Source organism: Coregonus lavaretus, assembly GCF_964263955.1.
Source record: "Coregonus lavaretus genome assembly, contig: HAP1_SCAFFOLD_261, whole genome shotgun sequence".
Classification (NCBI taxonomy): Eukaryota; Metazoa; Chordata; class Actinopteri; order Salmoniformes; family Salmonidae; genus Coregonus; species Coregonus lavaretus.
The window spans coordinates 560,530-573,413 of record NW_028164878.1 but is presented as its reverse complement, the minus strand read 5'-3'; the positions used below and the strand labels follow the sequence as shown (position 1 = coordinate 573,413).

The window sequence follows — 12,884 nt, the reverse complement described above, 5'->3', positions numbered from 1 at the left end:
CATAACACATAAACACTACATAACACAGAAACACTACATAACACACAGAAACACTACATAACACACAGAAACACTACATAACACAGAAACACTACATAACACACAGAAACACTACATAACACAGAAACACTACATAACACAGAAACACTACATAACACAGAAACACTACATAACACAGAAACACTACATAACACAGAAACACTACATAACACAGAAACACTACATAACACAGAAACACTACATAACACAGAAACAATACATAACACAGAAACACTACATAACACAGAAACACTACATAACACAGAAACACTTCATAACACAGAAACACTACATAACACAGAAACACTACATAACACAGAAACACTACATAACACAGAAACACTACATAACACAGAAACACTTCATAACACAGAAACACTACATAACACAGAAACACTACATAACACAGAAACACTACATAACACAGAAACACTACATAACACAGTGAGCTGCGAGCTGCCCAGTGACACAAGCCTACCAGACGAGCTAAACCACTTCTATGCTCGCTTCGAGGCAAGCAACACTGAAGCATGCATGAGAGCACCAGCTGTTCCGGATGACTATGTGATCACGCTCTCCGTAGCCGATGTGAGTAAGACTTTTAAGCAGGTCAACATTCACAAGGCCGCAGGGCCAGACGGATTACCAGGACGTGTACTCCGAGCATGTGCTGACCAACTGGCAAGTGTCTTCACTGACATTTTCAACATGTCCCTGACTGAGTCTGTAATACCAACATGTTTCAAGCAGACCACCATAGTCCCCGTACCCAAGGACACTAAGATAACCTGCCTAAATGACTACCGACCCGTAGCACTGACGTCTGTAGCCATGAAGTGCTTTGAAAGACTGGTCATGGCTCACATCAACAGCATAATCCCAGAAACCCTAGACCCACTCCAATTTGCATACCGCCTCAACAGATCCACAGATGATGCAATCTCTATCGCACTCCACACTGCCCTTTCCCACCTGGACAAGAGGAACACCTACGTGAGAATGCTATTCATTGACTACAGCTCAGCATTCAACACCATAGTGCCCTCTAAGCTCATCACTAAGCTAAGGATCCTGGGACTAAACACCTCCCTCTGCAACTGGATCCTGGACTTCCTGACGGGCCGCCCCCAGGTGGTAAGGGTAGGTAACAACACATCTGCCACACTGATCCTCAACACGGGGGCCCCTCAGGGGTGCGTGCTCAGTCCCCTCCTGTACTCTCTGTTCACCCATGACTGCATGGCCAGGCACGACTCCAACACCATCATTAAGTTTGCCGACGACACAACAGTGGTAGGCCTGATCACCGACAACGATGAGACAGCCTATAGGGAGGAGGTCAGAGATCTGCCCGTGTGGTGCCAGGACAACAACCTCTCCCTCAACGTGACCAAGACAAAGGAGATGATTGTGGACTACAGGAAAAAAAAGAGGACTGAGCACGCCCCCATTCTCATCGACGGGGCTGTAGTGGAACAGGTTGAGAGCTTCAAGTTCCTTGGTGTCCACATCACCAACGAACTATCATGGTCCAAACACACCAAGACAGTCGTGAAGAGGGCACGACAAAGCCTATTCCCCCTCAGGAGACTAAAAAGATTTGGCATGGGTCCTCAGATCCTCAAAAAATTCTACAGCTGCACCATCGAGAGCATCCTGACTGGTTGCATCACCGCCTGGTATGGCAACTGCTTGGCCTCTGACCGCAAGGCACTACAGAGGGTAGTGCGTACGGCCCAGTACATCACTGGGGCAAAGCTTCCTGCCATCCAGGACCTCTATACCAGGCGGTGTCAGAGGAAGGCCCTCAAAATTGTCAAAGACTCCAGTCACCCTAGTCATAGACTGTTCTCTCTGCTACCGCACGGCAAGCGGTACCGGAGTGCCAAGTCTAGGTCCAAAAGACTTCTCAACAGCTTCTACCCCCAAGCCATAAGACTCCTGAACAGCTAATCATGGCTACCCGGACTATTTGCACTGCCCCCCCACCCCATCCTTTTTACGCTGCTGCTACTCTGTTAAGTATTTATGCATAGTCACTTTAACTCTACCCACATGTACATATTACCTCAACTACCTCAACTAGCCGGTGCCCCCGCACATTGACTCTGCACCGGTACCCCCCTGTATATATAGCCTCCCTACTGTCACTTTATTTTACTTCTGCTCTTTTTTTCTCAACACTTTTTTTGTTGTTGTTTTATTCTTACTTTTTTGTTTAAAATAAATGCACTGTTGGTTAAGGGCTGTAAGTAAGCATTTCACTGTAATGTCTGCACCTGTTGTATTCGGCGCATGTGACCAATACAATTTGATTTGATAACACAGAAACACTACATAACACAGAAACACTACATAACAGTGAGAGCACAGCGCCGGAGAAGATGGCTGCCGTTTTACAGCCCTCTAACCAATTGTACTATTATGTGTGTTTTTCCGCGTTATTTGTAATTTATTTTGTACATAATGTTTCTGCCATCGTCTCTTATAACCAAAGAGAGCTTCTGGATATCAGGACAGCGATTACTCACCTCGCATTGGACGAAGATTTTTTCTTCAACGAGGCGTTCGCGAAGGATATCCTACAGACACCCGACAAGGCCCAGATCCCCGTCATTCGCGTGAGGAAGAGACGGAGATATCGCGGACGCAGATCCGGGTGCCTTGTAAGGATCCGACGGCGAGCGAGTAAACTGCCTCTCCCATCAATCCTATTAGCCAACGTTCAATCTTTTGAGAATAAAATTGACGATTTAAGATTACGGTTATCCTACCAACGGGACATTAAAAACTGTAATATCTTATGTTTCACGGAGTCGTGGCTGAACGACAACAATGACAACATTCAGCTAGCGGGCTATACGCTACATCGGCAGGACAGAACGTCTGACTCTGGTAAGACAAGGGGTGGCGGTCTCTGTATATTTGTAAACAACAGCTGGTGCACAAAATCAAATACTAAGGAAGTCTCGAGGTTTTGCTCGCCTGAGGTAGAGTATCTTATGATAAGCTGTAGACCACACTATTTACCAAGAGAGTTTTCATCTATATTTTTCATAGCTGTCTATTTACCACCACAAACCAATGCTGGCATTAAGATTGCACTGAATGAGTTGTCCAAGGCCATTAATCAACAGGAAAACGCTCATCCAGATGCAGCGCTCCTAGTAGCCGGGGACTTTAATGCAGGGAAACTTAAATCCGTTCTACCTAATTTCTACCAGCATGTTAAATGTGCAACCAGAGGGAAAAAAACTCTAGACCACCTTTACTCCACACACAGAGACGCATACAAAGCTCTCCCTCGCCCTCCATTTGGCAAATCTGACCATAACTCTATCCTCCTGATTCCTGCTTATGAGCAAAAACTGAAGCAGGAAGCACCAGTGATTCGGTTAATAAAAAAGTGGTCAGATGACGCAGATGCTAAGCTACAGGACTGTTTTGCTAGCACAGACTGGAACATGTTCCGGGATTCTTCAGACAGCATTGAGGAGTACACCACATCAGTCACTGGCTTCATCAATAAGTGCATCGATGATGTCGTCCCCACAGTGACCGTACGTACATACCCCAACCAGAAGCCATGGATTACAGGAAACATCCGCACTGAGCTAAAGGGTAGAGCTGCCGCTTTCAAGGAACGGGACTCTAACCCGGACGCTTATAAGAAATACCGCTATGACCTCCGACGAACCATCAAACAGGCAAAGAGTCAATACAGGTCTAAGATTGAATCATACTACACTGGCTCTGACGCTCGTCGGATGTGGCAGGGCTTGAAAACTATTACAGACTACAAAGGGAAGCACAGCCGCGAGCTGCCCAGTGACACAAGCCTACCAGACGAGCTAAACCACTTCTATGCTCGCTTCGAGGCAAGCAACACTGAAGCATGCATGAGAGCACCAGCTGTTCCGGACGACTATGTGATCACGCTCTCCGTAGCCGATGTGAGTAAGACTTTTAAGCAGGTCAACATTCACAAGGCCGCAGGGCCAGACGGATTACCAGGACGTGTACTCCGAGCATGTGCTGACCAACTGGCAAGTGTCTTCACTGACATTTTCAACATGTCCCTGACTGAGTCTGTAATACCAACATGTTTCAAGCAGACCACCATAGTCCCCGTGCCCAAGAACTCTAAGATAACCTGCCTAAATGACTACCGACCCGTAGCACTGACGTCTGTAGCCATGAAGTGCTTTGAAAGACTGGTCATGGCTCACATCAACAGCATAATCCCAGAAACCCTAGACCCACTCCAATTTGCATACCGCCCCAACCGATCCACAGATGATGCAATCTCTATCGCACTCCACACTGCCCTTTCCCACCTGGACAAGAGGAACACCTACGTGAGAATGCTATTCATTGACTACAGCTCAGCATTCAACACCATAGTGCCCTCTAAGCTCATCACTAAGCTAAGGATCCTGGGACTAAACACCTCCCTCTGCAACTGGATCCTGGACTTCCTGACGGGCCGCCCCCAGGTGGTAAGGGTAGGTAACAACACATCTGCCACACTGATCCTCAACACGGGGGCCCCTCAGGGGTGCGTGCTCAGTCCCCTCCTGTACTCTCTGTTCACCCATGACTGCATGGCCAGGCACGACTCCAACACCATCATTAAGTTTGCCGACGACACAACAGTGGTAGGCCTGATCACCGACAACGATGAGACAGCCTATAGGGAGGAGGTCAGAGATCTGGCCGTGTGGTGCCAGGACAACAACCTCTCCCTCAACGTGACCAAGACAAAGGAGATGATTGTGGACTACAGGAAACAAAAAAGAGGACTGAGCACGCCCCCATTCTCATCGACGGGGCTGTAGTGGAACAGGTTGAGAGCTTCAAGTTCCTTGGTGTCCACATCACCAACGAACTATCATGGTCCAAACACACCAAGACAGTCGTGAAGAGGGCACGACAAAGCCTATTCCCCCTCAGGAGACTAAAAAGATTTGGCATGGGTCCTCAGATCCTCAAAAAATTCTACAGCTGCACCATCGAGAGCATCCTGACTGGTTGCATCACCGCCTGGTATGGCAACTGCTTGGCCTCTGACCGCAAGGCACTACAGAGGGTAGTGCGTACGGCCCAGTACATCACTGGGGCAAAGCTTCCTGCCATCCAGGACCTCTATACCAGGCGGTGTCAGAGGAAGGCCCTCAAAATTGTCAAAGACTCCAGCCACCCTAGTCATAGACTGTTCTCTCTGCTACCGCACGGCAAGCGGTACCGGAGTGCCAAGTCTAGGTCCAAAAGACTTCTCAACAGCTTCTACCCCCAAGCCATAAGACTCCTGAACAGCTAATCATGGCTACCCGGACTATTTGCACTGCCCCCACACCCCATCCTTTTTACGCTGCTGCTACTCTGTTAAGTATTTATGCATAGTCACTTTAACTCTACCCACATGTACATATTACCTCAACTACCTCAACTAGCCGGTGCCCCCGCACATTGACTCTGCAACGGTACCCCCCTGTATATATAGCCTCCCTACTGTCACTTTATTTTACTGTATATATAGCCTCCCTACTGTCACTTTATTTTACTTCTGCTCTTTTTTTCTCAACACTTTTTTTGTTGTTGTTTTATTCTTACTTTTTTTGTTTAAAATAAGTGCACTGTTGGTTAAGGGCTGTAAGTAAGCATTTCACTGTAATGTCTGCACCTGTTGTATTCGGCGCATGTGACCAATAAAATTTGATTTGATTTGATTTGATTTAACACAGAAACACTACATAACACAGAAACACTACATAACACAGAAACACTACATAACACACAGAAACACTACATAACACAGAAACACTACATAACACAGAAACACTACATAACACAGAAACACTACATAACACAGAAACACTACATAACACACAGAAACACTACATAACACACAGAAACACTACATAACACAGAAACACTACATAACACACAGAAACACTACATAACACACAGAAACACTACATAACACACAGAAACACTACATAACACAGAAACACTACATAACACAGAAACACTACATAACACAGAAACACTTCATAACACAGAAACACTACATAACACAGAAACACTACATAACACAGAAACACTACACAACACAGAAACACTACATAACACAGAAACACTACATAACACAGAAACACTACATAACACAGAAACACTACATAACACAGAAACACTACATAACACACAGAAACACTACATAACACAGAAACACTACATAACACACAGAAACACTTCATAACACAGAAACACTACATAACACAGAAACACTACATAACACAGAAACACTACATAACACAGAAACACTACATAACACAGAAACACTTCATAACACAGAAACACTACATAACACAGAAACACTACACAACACAGAAACACTACATAACACAGAAACACTACATAACACAGAAACACTACATAACACAGAAACACTACATAACACAGAAACACTACATAACACAGAAACACTACATAACACAGAAACACTACATAACACAGAAACACTTCATAACACAGAAACACTACATAACACAGAAACACTACATAACACAGAAACACTACATAACACACAGAAACACTACATAACACAGAAACACTACATAACACAGAAACACTACATAACACAGAAACACTTCATAACACAGAAACACTTCATAACACAGAATATGGGGTATGTAAGGGGTGTGTAAGGCCTGTGTAAGGGGTGTGTAAGGCCTGTTTAAGGCCTGTGTAAGGGGTGTGTAAGGGGTGTGTAAGGCCTGTTTAAGGCCTGTTTAAGGGGTGTGTAAGGGGTGTGTAAGGGGTGTGTAAGGCCTGTGTAAGGCCTGTTTAAGGGGTGTGTAAGGGGTGTGTAAGGCCTGTGTAAGGGGTGTGTAAGGCCTGTGTAAGGGGTATGTAAGGGGTGTGTAAGGCCTGTGTAAGCGGTGTGTAAGGGGTGTGTAAGGCCTGTGTAAGGCCTGTTTAAGGGGTGTGTAAGGGGTGTGTAAGGGGTGTGTAAGGCCTGTTTAAGGGGTGTGTAAGGGGTGTGTAAGGCCTGTGTAAGGCCTGTTTAAGGGATGTGTAAGGGGTGTGTAAGGGGTGTGTAAGGCCTGTGTAAGGGGTGTGTAAGGCCTGTGTAAGGGGTGTGTAAGGCCTGTGTAAGGGGTATGTAAGGGGTGTGTAAGGCCTGTGTAAGGGGTGTGTAAGGCCTGTGTAAGGGGTATGTAAGGCCTGTGTAAGGCCTGTGTAAGGCCTGTATAAGGGGTGTGTAAGGTGTGCGTAAGGCCTGTGTAAGGCCTGTGTAAGGGGTGTGTAAGGCCTGTGTAAGGGGTGTGTAAGGGGTGTGTAAGGCCTGTATAAGGGGTGTGTAAGGTGTGCGTAAGGCCTGTGTAAGGGGTGTGTAAGGCCTGTGTAAGGGGTGTGTAAGGGGTGCGTAAGGGGTATGTAAGGCCTGTGTAAGGCCTGTGTAAGGCCTGTATAAGGGGTGTGTAAGGTGTGCGTAAGGCCTGTGTAAGGCCTGTGTAAGGGGTGTGTAAGGCCTGTGTAAGGGGTGTGTAAGGGGTGTGTAAGGCCTGTATAAGGGGTGTGTAAGGTGTGCGTAAGGCCTGTGTAAGGGGTGTGTAAGGCCTGTGTAAGGGGTGTGTAAGGGGTGCGTAAGGGGTATGTAAGGCCTGTGTAAGGCCTGTGTAAGGCCTGTATAAGGGGTGTGTAAGGTGTGCGTAAGGCCTGTGTAAGGCCTGTGTAAGGGGTGTGTAAGGCCTGTGTAAGGGGTATGTAAGGCCTGTGTAAGGCCTGTGTAAGGGGTGTGTAAGGGGTGTGTAAGGGGTGCGTAAGGCCTGTGTAAGGGCACTGTGTAGCCCATCTCACCTTGGAGTGGAATCTGGCAGACTCTGCCTTCTCTAACAGGTTGGATTCTGAGAGCCCCACCTGCTCCAGAACATTCATCTTCTCCTGGATCATGGGCCTACATACATACAAAAGGGTTTCTTCAGAAATATATCACCTAATAGATAGAGTATAGAGGTTAGCTCCAGGCAGTTCAGATCGATTCAACAGTAGGAGGAGCAGACTTACCACAGGTAGTCATCTGCGGTTCCCTTGGCGACCAGGTAATGAATGTCCACGTTGCTGGTCTGACCGATACGATGCACTCTGTCCTCAGCCTGGATCATTATCTGATAGATTCCAGAGGACATCATTATGAGTATGGTAAACAGTATAGGAGGATATATGAACAGTACAGAGCAGCTGTAGGTTTCACTAGCATTCAGAACTTTTCAGTCAACCAAGTCCCTGTCACTCTGTTTGGTAACGTTCAAGTGAATAGCAAATGTAATCACTGGGGGATAGGGGTTAAGGGGTTAGGGGTTAAGGGTTAATCACTCTGGGGGATAGGGGTTAAGGGGTTAGGGGTTAAGGGTTAATCACTCTGGGGGATAGGGGTTAAGGGGTTAGGGGTTAAGGGTTAATCACTGGGGGATAGGGGTTAAGGGGTTAGGGGTTAAGGGTTAATCACTCTGGGGGATAGGGGTTAAGGGGTTAGGGGTTAAGGGTTAATCACTCTGGGGGATAGGGGTTAAGGGGTTAGGGGTTAAGGGTTAATCACTCTGGGGGATAGGGGTTAAGGGGTTAGGGGTTAAGGGTTAATCACTGGGGGATAGGGGTTAAGGGGTTAGGGGTTAAGGGTTAATCACTCTGGGGGATAGGGGTTAAGGGGTTAGGGGTTAAGGGTTAATCACTCTGGGGGATAGGGGTTAAGGGGTTAGGGGTTAAGGGTTAATCACTCTGGGGGATAGGGGTTAAGGGGTTAGGGGTTAAGGGTTAATCACTCTGGGGGATAGGGGTTAGGGGTTAAGGGTTAATCACTGGGGGATAGGGGTTAAGGGGTTAGGGGTTAAGGGTTAATCACTGGGGGATAGGGGTTAAGGGGTTAGGGGTTAAGGGTTAATCACTCTGGGGGATAGGGGTTAAGGGGTTAGGGGTTAAGGGTTAATCACTCTGGGGGATAGGGGTTAAGGGGTTAGGGGTTAAGGGTTAATCACTCTGGGGGTTAGGGGTTAAGGGGTTAGGGGTTAAGGGTTAGGGGTTAGTCAGGTCCTTACCCCAGGGTTAGGGGTTAAGGGTTAGGGGTTAAGGGATAGGGGTTAAGGGTTAATCACTGGGGGATAGGGGTTAAGGGGTTAAGGGGTTAGGGGTTAAGGGTTAGGGGTTAAGGGTTAGGGGTTAGGGGTTAAGGGGTTAAGGGGTTAGGGGTTAAGGGGTTAGGGGTTAGGGGTTAAGGGGATAGGGGTTAGGGGTTAGGGGTTAAGGGGTTAGGGGTTAAGGGGATAGGGGTTAGGGGTTAGGGGTTAGGGGTTAAGGGTTAGGGTTAATCACTGGGGGATTTCAGGGAAGGTGAAGTCCCTTCATGAGGCTACATTAGTTGGGACCCACCCCCATGAACCACTACCAGCCCATACTCTCAGTATTAGAACATTCCTTCCTTAAACAGGCAGGTTAGGGTTCCAGAACAGCTCAAAGAATACCACCAGACCAGCAGAGTGCAAGGTGAGGGGTTAGGGCAGAGGTGTCAAAACAAACTCAATATACTTTAAAATGACTAAAACCAAATTCAAACTGTGTAGAAATGATAATGGATCTACATTCATACCGTTTTTGACTGTATCCAGCTGGCTAATAACCACCAAATTGAAAGCTAGACAGTCAGGGAGCATCGAATAAAACGACAAAAACTACAACTCATTGAAGACCGAATGCGACCCCCGGGGCAAAATGAGTTTTACACCCCTGGGTAAGGCGTTAAGAGGTCAGGGTTAGAACCTTACTCCAGGGTTCCAGAAGACTTCAGGGAACACCACCAGAGCGGCGTGTTAGGGGTTAAGGGTTAGGGGTTAAGGGTTAGGGGTTAAGGGTTAGGGGTTAAGGGTTAAGGGTTAGGGGTTAGGGGTTAAGGGTTAGGGGTTAAGGGTTAGTCAGGTCCTTACCCCAGGGTTAGGGGTTAAGGGTTAGGGGTTAGGGGTTAAGGGTTAGGGGTTAAGGGTTAGGGGTTAGTCAGGTCTTTACCCCAGGGTTAGGGGTTAAGGGTTAGTCAGGTCCTTACCCCAGGGTTAGGGGTTAAGGGTTAGGGGTTAAGGGTTAGTCAGATCCTTACCCCAGGGTTAGGGGTTAAGGGTTAGTCAGGTCCTTACCCCAGGGTTAGGGGTTAAGGGTTAGTCAGGACTTTACCCCAGGGTTAGGGGTTAAGGGTTAGTCAGGTCCTTACCCCAGGGTTAGGGGTTAAGGGTTAGTCAGGTCCTTACCCCAGGGTTAGGGGTTAAGGGTTAGTCAGGTCCTTACCCCAGGGTTAGGGGTTAAGGGTTAGTCAGGACCTTACCCCAGGGTTAGGGGTTAAGGGTTAGTCAGGTCCTTACCCCAGGGTTAGGGGTTAAGGGTTAGTCAGGACTTTACCCCAGGGTTAGGGGTTAAGGGTTAGTCAGGTCCTTACCCCAGGGTTAGGGGTTAAGGGTTAGTCAGGTCCTTACCCCAGGGTTAGGGGTTAAGGGTTAGTCAGGTCCTTACCCCAGGGTTAGGGGTTAAGGGTTAGTCAGGTCCTTACCCCAGGGTTAGGGGTTAAGGGTTAGTCAGGTCCTTACCCCAGGGTTAGGGGTTAAGGGTTAGTCAGGTCCTTACCCCAGGGTTAGGGGTTAAGGGTTAGGGGTTAAGGGTTAGTCAGGTCCTTACCCCAGGGTTAGGGGTTAAGGGTTAGTCAGGTCCTTACCCCAGGGTTAGGGATTAAGGGTTAGTCAGGTCTTTACCCCAGGGTTAGGAGTTAAGGGTTAGTCAGGTCCTTACATTATTATTTTATTTTTTTCATACCCCCCGTGGGAATCGAACCCACAACCCTGGCGTTGCAAACGCCATGCTCTACCAACTGAGCTACATCCCTGCCGGCCATTCCCTCCCCTACCCTGGACGACGCTGGGCCAATTGTGCGCCGCCCCATGGGTCTCCCGGTCGCGGCCAGCTACGACAGAGCCTGGATTCGAACCAGGATCTCTAGTGACACAGCTAGCACTGCAATGCAGTGCCTTAGACCACTGCGCCACTCTTTAGTTCTTGTTTAAGCTATTCAGCACTGTCAACACTTGGTTCAACACTTTTATAAGCCATAAAATGCACTGCAGCTGCAATGAACGACTATAGCAAAGTGTTCCTATAAGCTTGCGTTGTTATTATTAGTGGCTTGTCTTTTTAATATAAAGGAATATTTCACTTTCTCTGGTCATAGGGGTAACATGAAATTGGTGCATAAGGCAGAAATACACTACATGACCAAAAGTATGTCTCTCTCAGGTGGACACCTGCTCGTCGAAAGTCTCATTCCAAAATCATGGGCATTAATATGGAGTTGGTCCCCCCTTTGCTGCTATAAACAGCCTCCACGATGATGTCGACAACCAATTCTGAATGGACCTCCCTTTGCGCACGGGGGCATTGTCATGCTGAAACACAATTCAAGGGTTTTTCTTAATTTTTTACTATTTTCTACATTGTAGAATAATAATGAAGACATCTAAACTATGAAATAACACATATGGAATCATGTAGTAACCAATTTTTTAAAAAACAAAACAAAATATATTTTATATTCTTCAAATAGCCACCCTTTGCCTTGATGACAGCTTTGCACACTCTTGGCATATTTCCGTCTTAATGCGTTTGAGCCAATCAGCTGTGTTGTGACAAGGTAGGGGGGGTATACAGAAGATAGCCCTATTTGGTAAAAGACCAAGTCCATATTATGGCAAGAAAAGGTCAAATAAGCAAAGAGAAATGACAGTCCATCATTACTTTAAGACATGAAGGTCAGTCAATACTGAAAATGTCAAGAACTTTGAAAGTTTCTTCAATTGCAGTCGCAAAAACCATCAAGCGCTATGATGAAACTGGCTCTCATGAGGACCGCCACAGGAATGGAAGACCCAGAGTTACCTCTGCTGCAGAGGATAAGTTCATTAGAGTTACCAGCCTCAGAAATTGCAGGCCAAATAAATGCTTCACAGAGTTCAAGTAACAGACATATCTCAACATCAACTGTTCAGAGGGGACTGTGTGAATCAGGCCTTCATGGTCGAATTGCTGCAAAGAAACCACTACTAAAGGACACCAATAAGAAGAAGAGACCTGCTTGTCTTTGTGAGACGCGGTGTGGGTGAACGGATGATCTCCGCATGTGTAGTTCCCACTGTAAAGCATGGAGGAGGCGGTGTTATGGTGTGGGGGTGCTTTGCTGGTGACACTGTCTGTGATTGATTTAGAATTCAAGGCACACTTAACCAGCATGGCTACCACAGCATTCTGCAACGATACACCATCCCATCTGGTTTGGGCTTAGTGAGACTATAATTTGTTTTTCAACAGGACAATGACCCAACACACCACCAGGCTGTGTAAGGGCTCTTTTACCAAGAAGGAGAGTGATGGAGTGCTGCATCAGATGACCTGGCCTCCATAATCCCCCGACCTCAACCCAATTGAGATGGTTTGGGATGAGTAGGACGGCAGAGTGAAGGAAAAGCAGCTAACAAGTGCTCAGCATATGTGGGAACTCCTTCAAGACTGTTGGAAAAGCATTCCAGGTGACGCTGGTTGAGAGAATGCCAAGAGTGTGCAAAGCTGTCATCAAGGCAAAGGGTGGCTATTTGAAGAATCTGAAATATACAACTTTTGGTTACTACATGATTCCATATGTGGTATTTCATAGTTTTGATGTCTTCAATATTATTCTACAATGTAGAAAATAGTAAAAATATAGAAAAATCCTTGAATGAGTAGGTGTGTCCAAACCTTTGACTGGTACTGTATACATA

General features: G+C 46.8%; 1 protein-coding gene across 2 annotated transcripts in view; it reads right to left on the bottom strand.

Moving 5' to 3' along the window:
• Nucleotides 1-12,884, bottom strand: part of LOC311116493 (SWI/SNF-related matrix-associated actin-dependent regulator of chromatin subfamily A-like protein 1) — a 31,574-nt gene that overhangs the window by 671 nt on the left and 18,019 nt on the right. For both annotated transcript variants that reach the window (XM_084191572.1, XM_084191571.1), the window contains 2 exons: nucleotides 8,110-8,210; nucleotides 7,903-7,999 (listed from right to left, as the gene is read on the bottom strand). In XM_084191572.1, the coding sequence (XP_084047698.1) occupies nucleotides 7,903-7,999; nucleotides 8,110-8,210 (198 nt within the window). The remainder of the gene's footprint in view (nucleotides 1-7,902; nucleotides 8,000-8,109; nucleotides 8,211-12,884) is intronic.